This window comes from Perissodus microlepis, chromosome 8 (genome assembly GCF_051167445.1).
Source record: "Perissodus microlepis isolate ML-2025 ecotype Zambia chromosome 8, ASM5116744v1, whole genome shotgun sequence".
Classification (NCBI taxonomy): domain Eukaryota; kingdom Metazoa; phylum Chordata; class Actinopteri; order Cichliformes; family Cichlidae; genus Perissodus; species Perissodus microlepis.
In genome coordinates this window covers 1,843,680-1,863,516 of record NC_140468.1, presented here as the reverse complement: position 1 = coordinate 1,863,516, position 19,837 = coordinate 1,843,680, and the positions used below count along the sequence as shown (strand labels likewise).

The 19,837-nt window shown below is 45.2% G+C and overlaps 1 protein-coding gene across 3 annotated transcripts in view; it reads right to left on the bottom strand.

The window, feature by feature from the left end:
* LOC146381006 (serine-rich coiled-coil domain-containing protein 2-like) overlaps positions 1-19,398 on the bottom strand; it is a 49,228-nt gene extending 29,830 nt beyond the window's left edge. For 2 of the 3 annotated variants that reach the window (XM_084936975.1, XM_084936973.1), the window contains exons 1-5: positions 18,714-19,398; positions 1,090-2,312; positions 834-1,001; positions 571-747; positions 423-496 (exon numbers count right to left, since the gene is read on the bottom strand). In XM_084936975.1, coding sequence (XP_084793101.1) covers positions 423-496; positions 571-747; positions 834-1,001; positions 1,090-2,269 — 1,599 coding nt within the window. In that variant the 5' untranslated portion in view covers positions 2,270-2,312; positions 18,714-19,398. The remainder of the gene's footprint in view (positions 1-422; positions 497-570; positions 748-833; positions 1,002-1,089; positions 2,313-18,713) is intronic. The other variant, XM_084936972.1, reaches the window with a different exon arrangement.
* Positions 19,399-19,837: the final 439 nt, after the last annotated feature.

Here is a 19,837-nt window from a genome sequence, read left to right as displayed (position 1 = left end):
TAAAGTCTGCATTATTAGGGGTGTGGCCTCTTTGACTGACAGGTGGATGGTGACACAGGCGGCTGTAGCTGCTAGCTGTCTGCTAGCTTCACCTCAGCTAACTGGAGTCCCTGAACTGGACTGTTTGTGCTGTTAGACTCTATTTTTTCATACAAATGAAGCAGCCTACTGGCTTTTATTGATTTCTCTAATTAAAAAACAAAATCTGGCAAATGTAACAGGAAGTGTTGGCCCAAAACTACAAGAAATATGGCCGCTAGCACAGGCTAAGCCACAGCATTAGCCGATAGGTTCGCAGACTGTGGTTTTATAAAGAGAGCTGCTGCTGTGGGCAGTGAGGTGGTGAGCTGTCATCAGTCAGCACTGATAGTTCCTTCTGATTGGTGGATAGAAAGTTCTTTGTTTGGGTTTAATGGCGGTACCTGCTCGTGGTAGTCCGGCTGACTGGACCGTCTCCGGCGGGAGATTCGGGTCAGCTGATGGTCTCCTCGTTCACCTGAACACAAGCATTTTTTTTAAGCAGTCGTCTCGACACTTTTTCTCCTCCCTCCTGCTCCTCATAAAACTCACCTGTGAGTCTCACGCTGCTCCAGTCGATACCATCATCCAGAAAACACAGCCCGGTCGCCTTGGTGACACAATTAGCGACCACCTTGTCGTCATCAAACCTGGCGCACGATTGGTCGAGCCCGGAGTCGTCTTCCTCATTTTTGGAGGAGAGCAGCAGGATGCCGACGCCTCCGTTTCCTGCAAACAGCAGACCAGCGTCGCTGTGAAGTCGGATATTATTCTAATTTACTGACATCTGTATGAAATAAGAAATCTGATCTCACCGAGGTTGTCAAAGTCGTCCATGTACTCCTGACTGGTGTCGTTTCTATCCAGAGAGGAGGTGGAAGACAGGGACATGTCCTCCAGCGTCTCCCCTAAAATCGACACCTCTCCCTGGGATGCAGGCTCTGCCGGCAGCTCCTCTGCGTCCGGAACCTCTGGAGTGTTTTCTGGAGGAGGACGAGCAGCTGTTAGAGAGAAACTACAAACACACAAAAATAAAAAGCTGTGGGTAAAATAAAGAGTTAAAAGCTGAACCTGGGCTGTTTTCTGTCGTCGAAGGCGTCTCTACAGAGTCCTTCCGTCTGCTCAGTCCTTGGACGTCTACACACTGATTGGCCGTCGTCGCTCGCAGTGGGCGGGACTGCTTGATGAGTGTTGGGCGTGACATCTTGTAGCTGATGCCACTGGGCCTGGAGGTGGGGCCCAGGCTGGGTAGGAGGGGTTTCTTTAAGGCAGACGGAGGCAGGAGGGAGGGGACCCCCGACCTCGCTGAAGCAGCAGAACCAACACTGGCTCCGCCTCTACCTGCCTGGCTGCTAACAGGTGGTTTCAGCAGGCTGCCTTTAGGTGGAGCCCTGCTGGTGGAGGGGGACTGAGGGAGGGACGAGGAGGAGGCGAAGGAAGGAGTGAGGGTGGGGGAGGGCTGCCGTCGGACCTGGGTGAGGCTCCGTGAGCGAAAGCGATCGTCTTCAGTGAGCCGGACGGAGACAGCGGAGCCGAGGCTGTCGCTGGAGTACGAGCGGTTGGCTGAAGTCTTCTTCTGGAACGGGGAACCAGCTCGAGATCCAGGACCAGAACCGCCGGCACGAGAGAGGAAACTCTGAGGCCGTCTCAGAGAGCTGCTGGGTCCGGGCCGCGGTTTGGGCCCCGAAACGCCGTTCAGGGCCTGTTTGGCGCCGTTGGTCGGCCCTGATGGACTCAGTTTGTTGGATCTGATTTTGGAAGCAGGAAGCGTGCTGGGGCTGGACTGTGGAGACGGCGATGATGATGATGGCACAGGCTGGCCAAAGCCACGCCCCTTTTCCACAGAGGCTGCTTTTTTGGCGTCACGCTGGGAGTAAAACTGCTGGACGCTGCTGCGATTCCGCCCGCCCTTCCCCCGGCTCCACGCCCTCTCCCCATCACCGCCGCCGTCCACCATCAATCCATTTTCTTTTCTCAATTTCACAGAAATCGAACTCGGCACTCGGATAAATCCATTCTGTTTAGCCGAGGACGGGGGCGCCGTTAGGGCGCCGTTGCCCCCTGATGGTCCAGGGTGGTGGTAGAACCCGTTGGTGAGGCGGGTGCCGGCGCTGGCAGCAGCAGCAGCGCTGGTGCTGACAGCGGCGGTGGCGGCGGGAGCCGTCTGAGATCTGGGCCGAGAACCAAACTTGGGCAACCTAGAGACCATGGTGGGCATGGCGGGAGGGTCGACGAGACGAGGGGCTGACATCAAACCCCGCCCACTTCACCATGGAGACACAGAGTCAGAGGATCTGGACAGAAGACAGGAAAAGAGGATGTTAAAGGTCACGACCTCAGAAAGGTCAACTGTTCTGAAAACTATTCTTCTAAAACTCTAAGTGATGAAATTTGATTTAAATTAAAAAATGTTTTAAATTGTTTTCCAAAGAAAAACAAAAAAGACAAATTTCAGCAGCAATGTTTGAAATTTCAAACGAGTCCTGCGAGGTTCCCTCGGTTAGCTTCACGTGCACTTTGCAGCTTATTCTGTGTGACATTTGTGTTTCAGTGCAGACAGACAGGCTGCAGGTGGAGCTTTGTTATCACGCAAAGCAAGAACCAGTTCAGAGAACGCTTCCATTTAGAGCTACGAAGGACCTTTACTGGAAAACCTTTCAAACGGCCGTTTGCTGCGGTTTCTCTGAACCACAACAAACCAGCTCTCAGCGCAGCATCTGCAGGCGCTCCTCACTGAGCAGAGCTGCAGGATCAGAAGAGGACAAAGCTGCAGCAGCCTGGGAGACTTTGATGAGCTCACTGGTATAAAAAAAGCCTGGTAGCCCACACATGATCACATGATCCCTCTGATGGTAAAGGAAAGCCCGCCTCCATGAGGTCACCATATTCAGTTTACCATAAAGAGCAAACTTTTCTCCTGGTTTAAAGAAAGTTTCTGAGGAAGAATCACTACAGAAGGTTCAGGGATTGAACTTTACAGGCTCGAGTGATACTGTGGAGCTGTGCTGTGGAACTTTATTCATAAAGCAACAAAATGTTGGCCGAAGTGCTGTACAAAGATTTAAAAAAGTAAAAAATTACACAGTAAGAAATAAGATCAATAACAAATACGTGGAAACAGATGACTGGGTGGATAGATGGGTAACTCTCATGCGGTGTTGAAAGCCAATGAGTAAAAATGTGTTTTAAGATACTGGAGCTGTGCTGTGGTACAGCAGAGCTTTCAGACACCCTGATTACAGACTGCAGGTTTGAACGGCGACGTTACAGGAAAAAGTCTCTGAGCCTCGATGTGGGTTCAGTCCTGATGGAGGTGAGATGGATGGACGCATGTTTACTCCAAACGTGTATTTTTAGCCTTCCCGCCCCCCCTCCCGGCCCCCGCTGAGCCCACAGATATGTTGGTATTCATAACACCAACCGTTCCCTCTGACTCTCCAGAAACAGTCGCTGAAAGTGGTCGTCTGAGTTTCTGCTGGTCGCTCTGCTCCACAGCAGCTACGTGATAGGCTGCTTTTATAGCATTAGCATTGTTAGCTTGACATGACATCATCTGTGACGCGCATGCAGAAACATGGAGCTGCACGTGTGTCGTGCACTGACAGCGTGAAGATAAACCAGCGTCCAAAATTTGTTTTTCTGCAAACAATTCAGTTTCTGAAATCTGCAGAGCTCAGTTTGTGATCCTTATTTTTTTATATATGTTTCCACCTGCAAGGCTCGCTGTATTATAAATAAAAGCTATTGTGTGTTTTTTTCAAACAAAGTGAAAAATGGATTTAACTGTAGATACATGTTAGTGCTGCAGGACTCTATTTAAATGAACAACTCCTTGTTGTGTTTTCATTCATGTTTTGAGGCCATAACAAACTGTTATTACTGTCGGTCACCTGCAGTACCTTCTCAGCCCATCAGGGGTCCCCGGCCTACACTTTGGGAATCCCAGGTTTAGTCCTTGATGTTATTCCGACTCTCTGAATAAACGTGGATAGAACAATAAGCCAGCTAAGTTTAAGAGTATTAATCTGAATTTTCTGAAGTTTGCTTGCTAACAAACATGTTGGCAGGTTTTAAATCTCAGTCAGCATCCGCTGCATCCACAGCTGAGCCCAGACTGAACCTGCTGAACAAAGACAACAGTTTCATTCATTTTGGTGATGATGCATGCTGCAAATTTCCAGAAGTTTCTCAGCACCAGTGACGTCAGGTACCCCGATGAAATATAATGAAGGTGTGAAGCCGACAGGCCCCGCCCTCCCGCAGAGAGCCGAGCTGCGGCGTCTGCACAGAAACTAAATTACAGCCCTGAGGGAGCGGAAAAATCCAGAGAGGAGCAGCTCTGACTCTTGCCAGTGATTAACAGCTGAAACATGTGGCAGCTGATCGCTCTGCAGCTTCAGCGCCGCCGGCTCATGTGCGTGCGTGTGTGTGTGTGTGTGTGTGTGTGTGTGTGTGTGTGTGTGTGTGTGTGTTTGGGCTGGCGTGGAGATAATGCTTAAATGCACTCCGCCCCTAATAAAAACAGTCTGCTGTTCCTGTACACAGACACACACATTTAATGGTATGCCACACCCATCTCACACACACACACACACACACACACACACACACACACACACAGGTAAGACTGCATGCAAATCCAGAGGCCGGGAAGCTGAAGGGAAACAAACCTGCGACCTGCTGCTGCGTGGAGTCGTGCAGCAGGTCGCAGGTTTGTGTGTCTCTGGTTGCAGAAGTTCATAAAACCACAGCGACAAGAGTTCAGTATACATAACTCAAATGTGTCAACACACACACACGCACACACACGCACTCGTGTGTGTGCGTGTGTGTGTGTGTGTGTGTGTGTGTGTGTGTGTGTGTGTGTAATTCCCACAGACACAGACATGTGACCACAGGGTGTAGCCTCACTGATTCCTGCATCTTAATTAAGTTTAGGAGACTCGTTTCAACTGGAAAGGAATGCAGAGCAAACACCGAGTCAGCACTCAGAGCTCAGGAATGTCATGATTTTAAATGCTGCAAACACAGACAGCAGCAGCTGTTGCAGAGCTCAAATAATCAAACAAATTATTTATATAGATGAAAAAGTTTAAAAGTGGCTGAACTCTGCTGCAGGCTCTGGATCAGCTGAGCGTGGGACGAGACGCAGCGGGCAGGCGAACCACGGATCACATGGTTACAAGTGATTGAACTTTCAAAATAAAAGTCAGGGTGACTGTACTACTAGACAAGAAAATAAAACGTAAAATAAAACATCATCACAAATGTGTTGATCAAATTAAAGAAGCAGCAGCAGCTAAATTACTCTTTAAAATGCATGAAAACTTCTGATTTTATAACTTTGTTCTTTGGAAGGAGACGGTTCTCTTCACATCGCACCGTCAGGACCCACACACCTGTGTTCCTGAGCCCACAGAGCCTCCATCACATGCTGGTGTTGGTCAGACTGTGAGTGACCTCCGAACACTCCTGATCCATCAGTTTATAAGTATCACTGATTCTACATCAGTGTGCATTATAATCACTCTCAAATATCCTTATAGATCTGAGCTGTTAGATTTGCCCTCTTGGCCTTCAATGACACTTTTTACTGGCATAAATAAAGACGCATCAAAGTCACTTTGCACACTGTCACAAGGAAATGACTTGATCTCCTTCGCGAGACACGTTGGACAGATTACAGACCGACGAGTCATTTACAGCCAGTTACTCTGGCGTCAGAGCGAAGCCTCCCTCTCACGTTGTGCTGATGCTAAAACCAGAACCGTCCCTCCGAGCTCGCCCTCAACTCAACTGAGCATCACGAGCTTTTCTGGAGGCCTGAAATCAAACAGCTGATGTGCTTATGGAGGAGCGAGGTAGGTAAGGCGAGACCGCTGAAGAGCTTGTGACTTCAGCTTGAGAGCCACAGAAAGGCCGGAGCGGCCAGCTGCTGGATCATCTGCACGGCCCGAAGGCTCGCCGCGCTTTAGGCCGCGCGGCCACGTGCTTCCCTCACAGTAACAACATTATTCAGCATCAAGCCTCACCTCTAAACTGAGAACATGTTTGCTATCACTGACGTGAATAAAGAGATGCTGCAGAAAGCTGACTCACAGCTTCCCATCAAACACTCACAGCTGGTAAAGAACGAGAGCAAACCGCCTCAGGCTCACAGTGAGGGGCACCATCGTGTATCCGTTTACTTCATCTGTATAGTACTGCATTTATGAGACACTCTTATTTTTATCTACAGAATAAAGGTTTATGAATAATTCAGGTAAAAGACTCTGTGCACAGCGCCGCTGTGAGGCAGATTCATCATTTCCAACACTCTCATCATCATCATCATCATCAATGTAAATATAATACTAAATCCACTTTTTCCAGCAGCAGGTTTACGTTACTGCTTCTGCTTTGAGGATGAATTTCTGTGGGGGAAGTTTAAGTGTGTCATGGTCACGAGTGATGGAAAGGTGACACACGAGGTCACCCGGTGGATCAGTGTGGTGTCCACCCACCAGGAGCTCCTCTAAGGGTGCCCTCGCTGCTGTTTGCTGGTTGAGTGCTGCGCTAACGTTAGCATGGGGGTGTAAACAATGGTAACCATGGCTTCCGTTAGCTTGCGAGGTAGTTGAGTTGTGCTCGAAAGGCAAAGCTTGGACTATTACTGTGGAGCTAAAAAAGGTAACCAGGGCAGCGCTCATGTTTTCATCATCTGATGGTAAATAAGTGTGAAAAGGTTAACGTCCAGATTAAGGTCACATGATTCATGTGCTGCTTCAGGACAGCAGGCTGGTGAGATTAGGGATGAAGACCGATTAACTGTTCAGGTGGGAGTTTTTCTACACTTGTGTCACATTAACTGACACGTAGCCACGTCCTCAAAAAACTCCAGTCGTGATGATGTCACAAAGCCTGCAGCAATACTGTGCTCCTGTGTGTGTGTGTGCGTGTGTATGTTTGTATTACCAATGTTGTGGGGACATAAAACTGTCGGTCACTTTGTGGGGACTCGACTTCTCTTTGGTGGACAAAGGACAAATCCACGACTTGAAGCATTGAATGTAAGCTGGTGTAAAGTCCTCTGAAGTGCTGCGAGCAGGACTGAGTGCAGCTGTACTGCAGCAGAAGCACTGCTGCGATACCAAGGACACACAGGAGGAATGAAGACTGATGAACGAGGTCAGGGCAGAATCATAATGAGATCCTCTCTCCTCGCTCTCGTCTGTGTCTGCACACTGTGTCTCTCTCTCTTTATCCTGTGTTATTTATCAGCATCTCTCCATCACTGGGCCTCTTGTTAATTTGGATTCTCTTCAAGTTGAAACTGAGCTGAGCAACAATCCCGACCCACAGAATATTTGACAGTGTTGTGCTGGCACTGATGCTCCGAACACTTCATGGTTCCTGTACAAACATTCATATTAAACAGAGCAGAGTTTCAAACAGTGAGCTGTTTATGCTCAGACTGCACACTACTCAAAACACACAACTGTGCACTGCTTGTTCTACTGTTGACTCCGTGTGACCTCAGAGAGGGGATCACTCACAAGCTCCGCCCACCTGATGTTCATATCTCAAGTTTACAAAGAAAAGTCTGTCAGAAGAAAGTTGGATAACAGGGAAGTGCGGTTTTCAGACACAACTGACTGCAACAAGGCCCAGCATGAGAGGAAAAAGGCTTATTTCCAACTGTGAATCATGCAAAGCTACCTTCATAGGGTTCAGGAACAAAAACGTGGGGCTGGAAATGAAACACGGGCCCTTTATCACAGTGGTGACAGTTCCTGAACCTCTGATTTATCTCTCAACCATTAGTTCCCATTCAGCAATAACTTTTGTGTCCGAACGGATCAAAACGAGTGCTTATCAATCAAAAACACAGCTGTAGTAGTTTTACATCGTGGTCACCGTCCACAGTCCAGGACACATGTTAGATAACTGAACACACACAAGATAAAGACACCGTGCAGCCTATCTGAAGTGGTACATGCTGAACAAACACGGTGCCAAAGTTCAAAGTGTCTGCATGTGAGCCGTGACGAGGAAAGTCCAGTCGGTTCCCTCACCTCCTCTCGTGCACCGCACCAACGACCTGCCGCGTCAGCGCTCGCTGGTGTTCCCCGACCTCTCTGCGTGGGTCTTTAAAGCCTCACACATAATCCAGTTTGGTGTCACGGCTGCTGGATGACTTACAGGAGAGATTTAAGCCGGATGAACAAGTGTGTTTAAGATAAGAGAAGCAAACACACGGAGGATAAGTCAGCTCAGAGTGTGAGCGGTGTGGATAAGGCCTCGGCTGTTTGGCTGTGAGCCACAGAGTCCATTTGAATTAATGAATGAAAATCCAGGTGTAAAGTCAACTCGCTGTTTGTTCATTTGTTTAATGGATAAGAAACGAGTGAACTCTGATTACAGCAGCAAACCTCACAAGAGCAAAGATAAAAACCATTCTCAGCAGCAAAAACTACAGACGCCCGTATCCTTATCCTTCAAATTCCCACACGCAGAGTGTTAGCAGAGCACCACAAGTGGACTAATGCACAGTTAAAAATGGGCTTCGAGAAATACAGCACTCCCTCTGAGGCTGGATTACAGGCAGCTCCACGTTTGCTCCATTGTTCCAGTTTACGTAACTTAATTCACTGCAAACCTGTCTGAACTTTGCACCATTTCAGCTGCAGCTTCCTGTGGGCTCCGTACCAAACGTGCAGCTTTTCCCCCCAAAGACGATGTTTGAGTGCTGAGGTGTCTGCCATCATCGGTGAATCATGGACCGGCAGTTACCTTCATTCATTTATATAGAAAACAGAGAAGACTTTGCATGAAAGGAAGTTTTAAAAGTGTCGGTGATGCAAAGCTGTTCCTGGAGGCCCAGGATACGAACACAGAGCTGGAAATGATCTGAGCAGCTCTCCATTAAACTCAGAGTCTGGATCTGAAATCTGCAGAGAAGCCCGAGTGCTGCTTACGTGTCCTGACCTTGACGGCTTTGTTATCGACAGAGCGTATCCATGAAGGATAGCGGGGTGATCTGAGCCCGAGACTGACTGTACTGTGCTTATGAGTCACTTTCACTAATGCAGTTCACAGAAGATGAGCCAGGAAACAGAGCTGCTGGGAATCAGCATCCAGCGTTTATCTTCTGAAGCTCCAACAATCAGTGAAACTATCAGAAAAGACATCTGCAGCTACAAACAGGTGATGAGCGCCTCTGTGAATCCAGACGGATGTGATTAATGGACAGCAGAGAGAAACATACTAGAACATACTCAGCTCTGTAACTTAATGGAAAACCGTCAGAGAACGAGAGCACACACGCTGAGGGCGTAGCTACGTGACGCTGCGAGGTCTCGTGTCTGAGATGGTTTTAATTCCATATCTGCACAAACTTTGGATGTTACAGAAAAATTATAACTGAAGTGAAAATCTAGATGAAACAGCATCTTTTGTTTCCCTTCACCAGCCGCCTCCTCCTCCTTTGACTCCACCCTCGTTTATGCATTATCCTGCTCTTACTCCCCCTCCTCTTCCTCTACTGTACGTCCATGCAGCCATGCTCTGAGCTATCGATGTCTTCATGCTCCAGTTCTCCGCTCACTCAGCTGAGAGGAATCGAGGGCTGGCAGCGAGACGGCCAGGAAAGGTCAAACACGTCCATCTTTAACCTCCTAAAACCCGAACTCTTCCACAGCCGCATTTTTAATTTCTCTTTGATATTTAGGCTGATTGGGACCCGATGAATATAAAAACAAAGAATTACCAGATTTTTTTTTCACCTGATTTTTGTTTCTAAGAAAAAATGAGAGCCACATACGAGGATATGCGTTTAAACTTTTGATAGAACAGTAGCAGCATAATGTCCTCGGAAGTGGATATCAGGCCCTTGTAGAGCAAAATTAAGTATTTTGGTCTAAATAACCCAAAATGTGATGTCCACATATGTGGACGCAGGTCCTACAACGATTAATCTGAAATCAGTTCAGCCAGGACGCACGCAGCTACTTTACTTATCACTGTGGACCGCTGTCCTGAGCAGGGGGTCCGCTGCAAACAGTCAGTATTGGCATCATCAAATAATCTGGAGATTATAAAGGAATATATTCATTTATGGTTAATCGAAATCCCCAAACCCACCAAAAAGCTCCCATGCATGCCACAAACCAAAGAATACTTCATGTATAATGAAGCAGGGCCAAAACTCATCACTGTTTTATACAAATTCAGACATTTAGTGCACTGACGTTAAATTTTGACTGCACAGTTTGTAAATCATCTAAATGAGGTGCGAAACTATGCAAATATGTGCCTTTCCTATTATTATTGGACAGAAATGACAATGACTCACTAAAACATTGTTATTTATCAAATTATTGATCAACTAATCATTCCAGCTTCAAATTGATTAATTGATTGATTGATTGATTGATTGAAAATGGCCAATAACTTCTTAAAGATGAGTTCTGAGTCAGACGTCCGAGAGTCCGGACTCTGCCCGTCTGGGTTTATTTCACAGGAACGACGACCTCGTCGTCTCCTGACAGACGGCGCTCTCTCTCAGATTCTCAGGTGAACGTTTCCGCTCCACGGGGTCAGATTTCATTCACACTCGGAGTGAGAAAGGCCAAAAGCTGCTGGAGCAGAGCTCACAGATGGACCCGCAACACAACAGATGGTGTGGATGCAGCTCGCTGCGTGCACGAAACGTGACACCACAAATCTTGGACAGCAAGTACAAAAAGTCACAAAAAGTAAGACGATCCATTAAAAGGAGAGAATTTTAATGAATCTGCAGCTCCTGCAGCAGGATCATCTTCCATAATCAGTCAATTGTTACTCTCAGCCTGACCAACAAGCACAACAAAAGAAGGTATCGCAGGGTATTTTTCTATTTTACATTGATTACAAGGCTAAACTGAACACATCACATCACCACCAGCAGCTGGTGGACAAAATATAAAACAGCGGAGTTCCTCAGGGTTCGAGTTTAGGTCCTCTTATTTTTCACATCACATGGAATCTAAAGACTATAATTAGAGAAATGCTACTTTTACTACACATAACTTGAGTTTCAAAAAACAAAAAGTAAGGTTTACATTTGAATTTTCATTTTATTTTGCAAAGGGTAATAATCTGTACAGTGCAGAACATTATTTAAAGTTTTCCTGCGTTTTGCGTAATGCATGTAACTGTTAGTAACAGGTATGTTTCGCTGCTACATCTTGTTATACCGTTTATGACACGGGAAACAAAGCTTCACTTCACTGGCCTGCCTGCATAAATGAATGTGTCAATAAAACCTCCTTCTCTGTAAGATGCTAAAAAACAACACCTCATTCACACGTTACGTTCATTGCCTGAGTCTGTTATGTAATATCTGACCTATTAAATTGCTCCAAATAACAACAGGAGAGACTACATGTGAACGCTCTACCTCTGAGCCTTCTTAAAGATAAAGAGAACTGTGTGCTGCTGTGGAGGGTTTAAAGGCCAGATGTGATGTAACTGCACTCACGAGGACACGCTTGCTGCTGTTGTTACACCAGAAACACTCACAGGTTTATCTGAACTCTGCTGCTGGGGTTCCCCACGTCTGTCCAGGTGAGGAAAAAACAGCAGGACATATCTGAGCTCCTCGAGCTTTCAGGAGTCCCACCAGCTGGTGATGAACTACTTCATGTGCATCAACAAAAACTGTAGTTCTCCTAATGTCCACTTGTGGCTCGCTAATAAACACATTTACAGCCTGATATGAATGTAGCTAGCTCTAAAGCTAGTTCATTATTAAATCTCACTTATTATCAGAGATGGGCAGTAACGCGTTACTGTAATCTGATTACTTTTTTCAAGTAACGAGTAAAGTAAGGGATTACTATTGCAAAAACAGTAATTAGATTACCGTTACTTTCCCGTAGGAACGCTGCGTTACTGCGTTACTAAAACCGTGATTTTTTTGCGAGAATGTCTCATGACAGTGACGTAAGCGAGTGCGACGTTCGTGACAACAGCTGTGTGCAGATCAACAATGGATCATATATCGAGTGCGGAGAGAGTATGAGCGTGCAGCGTTTAAAGCGTGGAAGTACTGACCTTACTTTGAGTTTGATTCCATAAAAAGTGACAAAAACATTAGCGTCCGTTGTGCGTGGGAAGAAAACTTCTTTTTACAGCGAAAAAAACCCTAAACTTCTAAGCAAGCACCGAGTAGCTACCACGTAGTGGGAAATTCACAGAGAAACTCGCAGATTCTTCCACTGACAGCTGCGGCACACCTGCACCAGGGTAAACCTCCGTCTACCCCACTCCTGCTTTACAGGTGAAAATAGAGCAAAAGGAACGCTAGTCTTTGACTTTATTTATTTTCTGCTGTGTTTTACTTGCATCTATTTGAAAGAGTGAGTGTAAAAACAAAAAAAATATTTTATGTGCTGGAATGTGCAGAAAATAGGTTTAAATATTAAACAAATTTCTTCCAGTCAGAGAATGTTGCATATAATTAAATTTTTTGCTTGATGCATAAAGTTAAAAGATTAAAACTAATAAAACAAGTTTTAAAAAGAGACTTTTCCATTTAATTACATTTTGTATGATGGATTATGCAGAAAAAGTAGGATTGGGCTGAAAGATCTATCACTTTATCACCTATTCAGGTTGTAAATCGTGTTTTTAAAAAGTAACTAAGTAACTAAGTAATTAATTACTTTTGAAAATAAGTAATCAGTAAAGTAACTGGATTACTTTTTTGGGGAAGTAATCAGTAATTAGTTACTGATTACTTTTTTCAAGTAACTTGACCAACACTGCTTATTATGCAGGTAGATGGTGGCACAAGTGACTTTAGCTGCTAGCGGTCTGCTAGCCTTTCCTTCTAATGCAATTAGCTGATTAATAATATGGCTGCTGTGAACTCAGAGCGTCCAAGAAGTCCGAGCTCCAGTGTTTTATTATTTGGATGTTGCTGAGCACTAATTAGCAGGTAACTGTGTCTGCGTCAGGCTTGCACAGTCTGTAGACGCAGCTTGCTAACCAAGCTAACTAGCATTAGCAAGAAAACAGGGACTCCGCCCTCTTGTCCAAATATGGTCACTTCTGGCTCCAAAAGAACAACAAGAGAAAACATCCATCCTTTATTTACAGTGGACAGCTGTAAATTTACCAACTGTGCCAAATGAAACTGACCCCAAACAGCACAGCCTTATGGGTAATGAGGACAGGACTGTTGAGAAGCAGGCACCGCAGATAAACATGGCAGCCTGATAATCACGTCTGCACGGTTAGAACAATAACAATGCTCCTGAGCTGTAGCTCACCGACTCTTTATTTCCACGTCCGTGCGTGCAGATCACCCGAGGACAGATGTTATTGGCTCAGGGCAGACTAACATTACCTCCTCGCCTCCATCACTGAGCACAAAAAAGCTGCACTAATCTTCCAGACATATAAAACCCTGTTTAAGTGACCTACACATCTCAAGCTCATGTGAATTAAACAGACATGACATTTAAACACGAGCCAGACTGTCAATTTGTCGTAAGAAAGCGGCTCTCTAATGAAGCCTGAAGTCAGAGTGAGTCATCGTTTCTCCGTCAGTCCAGGTCACGGTGTGGTTTCTGACTCCTCCTCAGTCAGGATGGCTCCCCATCAAAACAACAGAGCCACATTTAGCCGAGCCGTTTTATTATTCATGGCTGCCGCTCGGATGCAGGCCGTGAGAGGCATCATTCGATCCGCACAGACTCAGCAGCAGGTTTCTTGCAGGCCTGATGTCCATGCTGTTAGCCCAGATACTCAGACAGTAAAGAAAGCGGCGGGCTCGCACGCATTACTGCGCTCCACGCAGGAAAGATACGAATTTAATAAAACTCTGACCTCATTTACTTTATTATTTTAAAGGCTGTAACATTCAAATCTGTGTAAATGATGGACAAAAAGCCTGACGTGCAGCTTTGCTGGCTGTTGTTGTTGTTTTGTGAATTATTATTATTATTATTATTATATTTAGCTCATTTTTGATGACAGCTTATTGCTTTATTTCTATTTATATGCTGCTACCAACTATGCAGCTGTTGGAAAATATTGGAGTTATATGAGGAGTTTAGTCATTTATTGTGTATTTATTTTCCTACACTCACCTAAACCAGTTTAACAACTTAACAACAAATTAACATTATGCACAAAATTTACATTTATTCAAAAATACGAAAAACTGATCAAAACAGCGAAAACTATTTTAAATAATTAGCATTTTAATATGCACATGAATGGAGGCAGGTTGCAGAAGAGCTTCTCTGAACACACAGCACATGAAACCTTGAAGCAGGGCTGCAGCAGCTGCAGACCCCACCGGGTGGGACCCACTCAGCTGAGAACAGGAAGCTGAGGCTGCGGTTCACAGGCTCAGCACATTTAACACCAGACGTGGAAACATGGGCAACATTCAGATGGTGGGATCTGAACGTGGCGTCAACGTGAGTTCCTGGATCATCCTGCCTTGTGTCAACTATTAACTGCCTGAGGTTCTAACACCTCCACGCAGGCAAACACACAGCAGGAGAGCCCCGCCCGGGTGGCTATTAGACCAACAAACACACCCTCGTCCAACACAGACACACACGGAGGATGTGTAAACATTTCCCACAGACAGTTTTCAGTCTGAAGTCACACTGATGACGGTGTCGTGGGATTTCAGTCTCATGCGGGAACTGGTCTGACTGGTCTCCAGCGGGCGGTGACGGCAGCGAGGATCCACGAGGAGATTCTCGTCATTTTCATAAACAAATGTGTTTGTTCTGGTCGTTGTTTAAAGCATCGACAGCTTTCTGTGCTCGTCTCTTCAGCTCTTTCAAAAGACTGAAAGAGATATAAAAGCTAATGTTAATATTTCAGTATTTTCTCCCCCAAACAGGAAGAGCCCGTCAGAGTCTCCCTCTGAGAAACAACACGTTTCATTTATCTGAAGAAAGTGACTCGTTACTAATTCAACAGGTCCTCTGTGAGCCTGACATGGATCTGTGGAAGGAAACTGATGGCATTTTACTTATTATTACATTCATATTATATAATGAATAATATTTTATTGTACTTTATCATTTATTCTGTTTTCATTTGTTTAGCACGTGATCATCTGATTTTGTCATGTCATTTTATTACATTTCTTTTAAGACTTTATTTTTTGATCTTTGAATTTTTCTTTTTTGTTTTTATTATGTTTTGTTTTATTTTTAGTCGTATTAAAACTAAATAAATATTTATGTTTTGATTGGTTTCTGCTGTTCTCTGACTCGATCTGTGTTTATCGCCTCTGTGTCAATAAAGTTTGATCTGCCTTTAGCTGCGCGGGCTGTTCGTTAGCCGTCAGTCAGCAGCCAGTGCTGGATTTCCTGTCAGGAGCTGAACGCTGCTCGTGCTGCCTGGAGGTCGCTCGGCTCCACCCTCCCCATGTCAACTCCACCCTCCCCAACTCTGTCTGCAGCCCCCCGCCCCCCCAATCCAGACCACGTCACAGCAGCAGGAAACCACTTCTGCAGATCAGCAGCTCAGACGCAGCTTTCATAAACCTGAAGGATTAAAGTTGTAATAGTTTAAACATATTTTTAAACTGGATTTTTCACATTTTGAATGTTTGATTCTTTAGAATTAAATATGTGAAAAACATGAATCCTGATAGAATTTTTAAAAAACATTAAGAATACTTTTATCATGTATGTATCATAATGTGTATATTAGATTTGTTACATATTACTCTATTAATGTTACAAAATATTTTTATTATTGTACAATATAAATAAACTAACAATATATTAGTTAAAAATATTCCATGTTTATCATATTCCAAGACTGGACTCTGTTTTCTTTCCTCTTCTATTTATTATATCGTTTATTTTTGTTTTTTTATTTATTTGAGAATGTTTCAGTATTTATTAGGAAAGATTTACTTCATATTTTTCTGCCACGTTTGATTTAAAAAGTAATTTTTATTTCCCATTAATTTAATTTTAGATTAGTTTTTCATGCTTTTTAATAATATTTTTAAGTCAATTTCCACTTTATTTATAGACATATATTCTTTTTATTGCTCGTTTTTTCAGAGATTGTATTTTCTTCTGTTTTTGGGTTCATTTCTTCTAAGCAGTTAATAAAAAATGAATTCAATAAATAAAGATTTCTGGCTTCTTGGAGTCAGTCTCACTGATTTTCTTTAAACTTTAAAAGGAATGAATTTTCCACATGAACCCTTCTCATGTCCTGATGTAATTTGTTTCTGCATGAATAGCTACACTTACATCACTACATTAGCCTTTGTTTACATGTTCCGTTTCCTCCACGCTCGTCCTCGCCGAGCTCGGCTCACATGATCTGATCAGTGAGGAAGCAGCAGGCAGACACCACCCAGCTAGAGATCCACAGATTCACCAAACATTTCCTGCTGCTGACCTCCATCAGCACAGACGGAGAGGGCATCAGATATCGCTCCAACAAGCTCACAGCGGAGGACGAGGATTGCACAGAGAGACACCGCCATCCGCTGTTAGCATTAGCTTGGCACCAACGCATGACCAGAGCTGCGATTTGAGCTCCGACATGCAGAAGAAAGTTTCCACCAGTGAAACAAAAAGCTCAGATTTAATTTACAAAGATGACACAGGATGATGAGGACTGAGATAAAATCAGAGAAGGTCAGATGTAACGCTGACCTTTGGGGGGAATTACTTTTAAAAAATAAAAATTGGAGTTAAATGCTCATTTTCTTTCATTGATACATAACACGTTACAAAATGCTGCCTCAGCAAGCACGATTTTAATCTTTGGGTCGACACCAAGGTGACCTCCATCCAAACCCCAGCAGAGCGGCTCGGCCTCCAACACGCACACACAAACTTGTTTTCATCTAACACGGGGACTCCACTATCTTGATTTGCCAGCCCACAGAGGACACTAACTGTGCCATCTGTGCTGAAGGCCTGATGGAAAACATTAGCCTGAGGAAACTACTTTGAAACAGCGAAGTTAAACCTGCTCAGGCTGCAGGTAGGACTACACCTTCCACTTCAATTATTCATCCAACAGTCTGGAAACAATTAATGTTTGATCAGCTGGATCCAAACTCCTCCCTCTGCAGCTCCTTTGTCTTCCTCGGGGGTGAGAGCGGGCTACAGACACAAAAGGCCGGGACCCGTCTATGAAACTAGCTTCTGTTTCATTGGTATGTGAACAAAAACCTGAACAGGAGGCACAAAACTAATGAAAGCACCAGCAGGGCTTCTGTTTTCTGTGCTGTGACTCATCCCCTCTCCGTTATCTGTCGGGCTCTTCGTCTCAGAGGGAGAGGGCGAGGAGGAGAAAGGCAGGAATGAAGTCCAGCCGGGTGGAAACGCCACACAGAGAGACAGATGGGCGGACAGACTGGACTCCTGCCATCGGTCTCGGTGTCAGCAGGTTCCCTCAGAGAGCCGCTGAAGCTGGCAGCGAGAGCGCCACAGAGCAGCAGGGGATGAGTCTCTGCAGCTGCTTTCACACCTGATTCTGCCGACCAACCCACATCAGCTCACTTCACAGTAAACGCGGTTAATTTCATCATCTGCCTTTCCTCCATGACTGCAGACTCCGGGGCTCGTGCTCCAGTTTAAGACTCAGGTTAAATGCCCGGATGATGCATTAGACTCTCCGCCGTCCATCACACTCACTGCTGAGGGCTGCTGTACTTTCTCTTCATGCTGACGGGGAAAATCAAACTCCACGTTTCCTCTCTGTGTGCTTTAACACCGAGCAGTCAATAAATCATCACCATCACACACGTCTGGATCCACTGAATGAAACTTACTCAGAAAGGGGAAGCTGAACCTGTCCATGTTATTAACTTAGTGCTTGCAGCTCGTTAGGAGGCAGAACTTGAGCTTAAAGTAAATAAACAAATGTGTGTGATGATCAAAGCTCATTTATAAAGGAATTCAACTTGACATTTCATTCCTACAATAAACTGGAATCGAGCCCAAGTTTGGTGACTTCACCTCAGCGGTCTGTTCTGTGCCTGAATCTGATTGGCTGTTATGACTCCCACATCAGCTGCTGATTGGCTCTTTGTAGGCAAGCTTTACCCAACTGATCAATAAAAGAAATCAGCTGAGCACTGATTAACTGAATAATAAATTAGTCCAATAAAGTAGTCAGTAATGATTCACAGAGACGGTTTGCTGCAGTAAAAACATCTGATGTTTTATAAACAGCACATTAATCAATCAGCTGATCTGATTAATACAAAGAGCAGTTATGTTATTACCAGGTTAGTTTAACCGGTAATGATAACTGCTGTGTGACGCCAGGCTCTTAGAAACAACACCAAACTGAAGTTTTACCGTCCTGTGAGATTTTCTGAGCTGTGTGAGTGATTGCTTCACCGGAAAGAGACCGACTGATCGATTAATTGTTCGATCAGTTCATTAAAATAATAAACTGTCTCAAGTCTCGTTATCTTTAGGACAAAATGATCAAAAACAACCCGTAACCTTTTCTGACGTCAGATAAGTTACACACCTGATCAGCTGACAGAAAATCTAAGTAATTAATCGATTGTGAAACAGATCTTCTGTCTGACCCTCAGGTCTCTCTCTCTCTCTCTCACACACACACACACACACACACACACACACACACAGAGCCTGGACGTGGGGTGTGTGTGTGTGTCCTCTCAGCAGATGTTTCCTCACACTCACCTGCGAACCACTCGGAGCATCTGACGCCGAAATGCGGAAATATGCTGCTCGGCTGGATGAAGACAGCCGAGCTGTAATGGGGCTGTGAGCCGGGCTGTGCCGAGGTAATATCCGACCACTGGCGGTGTGCTGGAGGCCGGGCGGCGGTAAGAGTCCCAGTAAACGGCGCTGAGCTGTGGGGCCTGTGGATGCTCCTCCCGGGCTCGGCGGGTCTCGCGCTGCCGACGATCACCTCCGCGCGCCCTGACGGAGAGGAGACGCTAACGTGAACGCCTTTTGTCCGCGTGCAGTCTGTTTGTGCCGCACATGCTCAGAGCTCGAGCCGCTGCTGCTGAATCATCCACACACGCGCGTGCACGCGGACAGCGCTTGCGCGAGGCACAGCTGACTCTGACGTCATGCGGACGCTGTAAACAAAACCCTTTCGTGACCGGTGTTCCAGATCAACTGGCGTTGGTCGAACAGATGTGTGGCAGTCTTACGTTTCAGGAGCTGCTACCGACAAACCAGCAAAAAACCGCCAAGTGTGTCATCTGTGACACTTGTGAGGTTATCTCAAACACACTCCGTCAGTCGTGATGCCGTTGAACAACAAAATGTTTAAAAATGTCGCGAGTTTACCCGGTGATGTCCTCATGCGCGACGCGATCGCGAAAACAGCAAACAATTAACGCCACGCAGATGTTGTTCACGGGACAGCAAGAGTAAAGCGTGCAGTTTACTTTGTGTGCACTAACATGGACTACATCAACCAGCGCCACCTCTGGCCAAGTGCCACAGCCTACAGCCAGATCAGCCTGTGACACACATCTGCAGCACGTTTGAATTAGTTTCATGCACAACACATTTGTACCTTTCAATTGTGTCTGTTTGTGCGTCATGCAAATAAACCTTTGAAATGAATGAAATGATATCATGTATTTTTTATTGGCCTACATTTGTACAAAATTCCAAATTATATACACAAAGTCATAGAAATCACCACCGCTGTTCATCATGATTTTAATATTCTCTTTTTCCATAACAATGAAATACGCCTTGGACAAATATGACACATCAATATTTCATTAGTGTTGTCACACCACATGTCGTTAGCGTAGTCTGCCTGTGTCTTTTATATATCT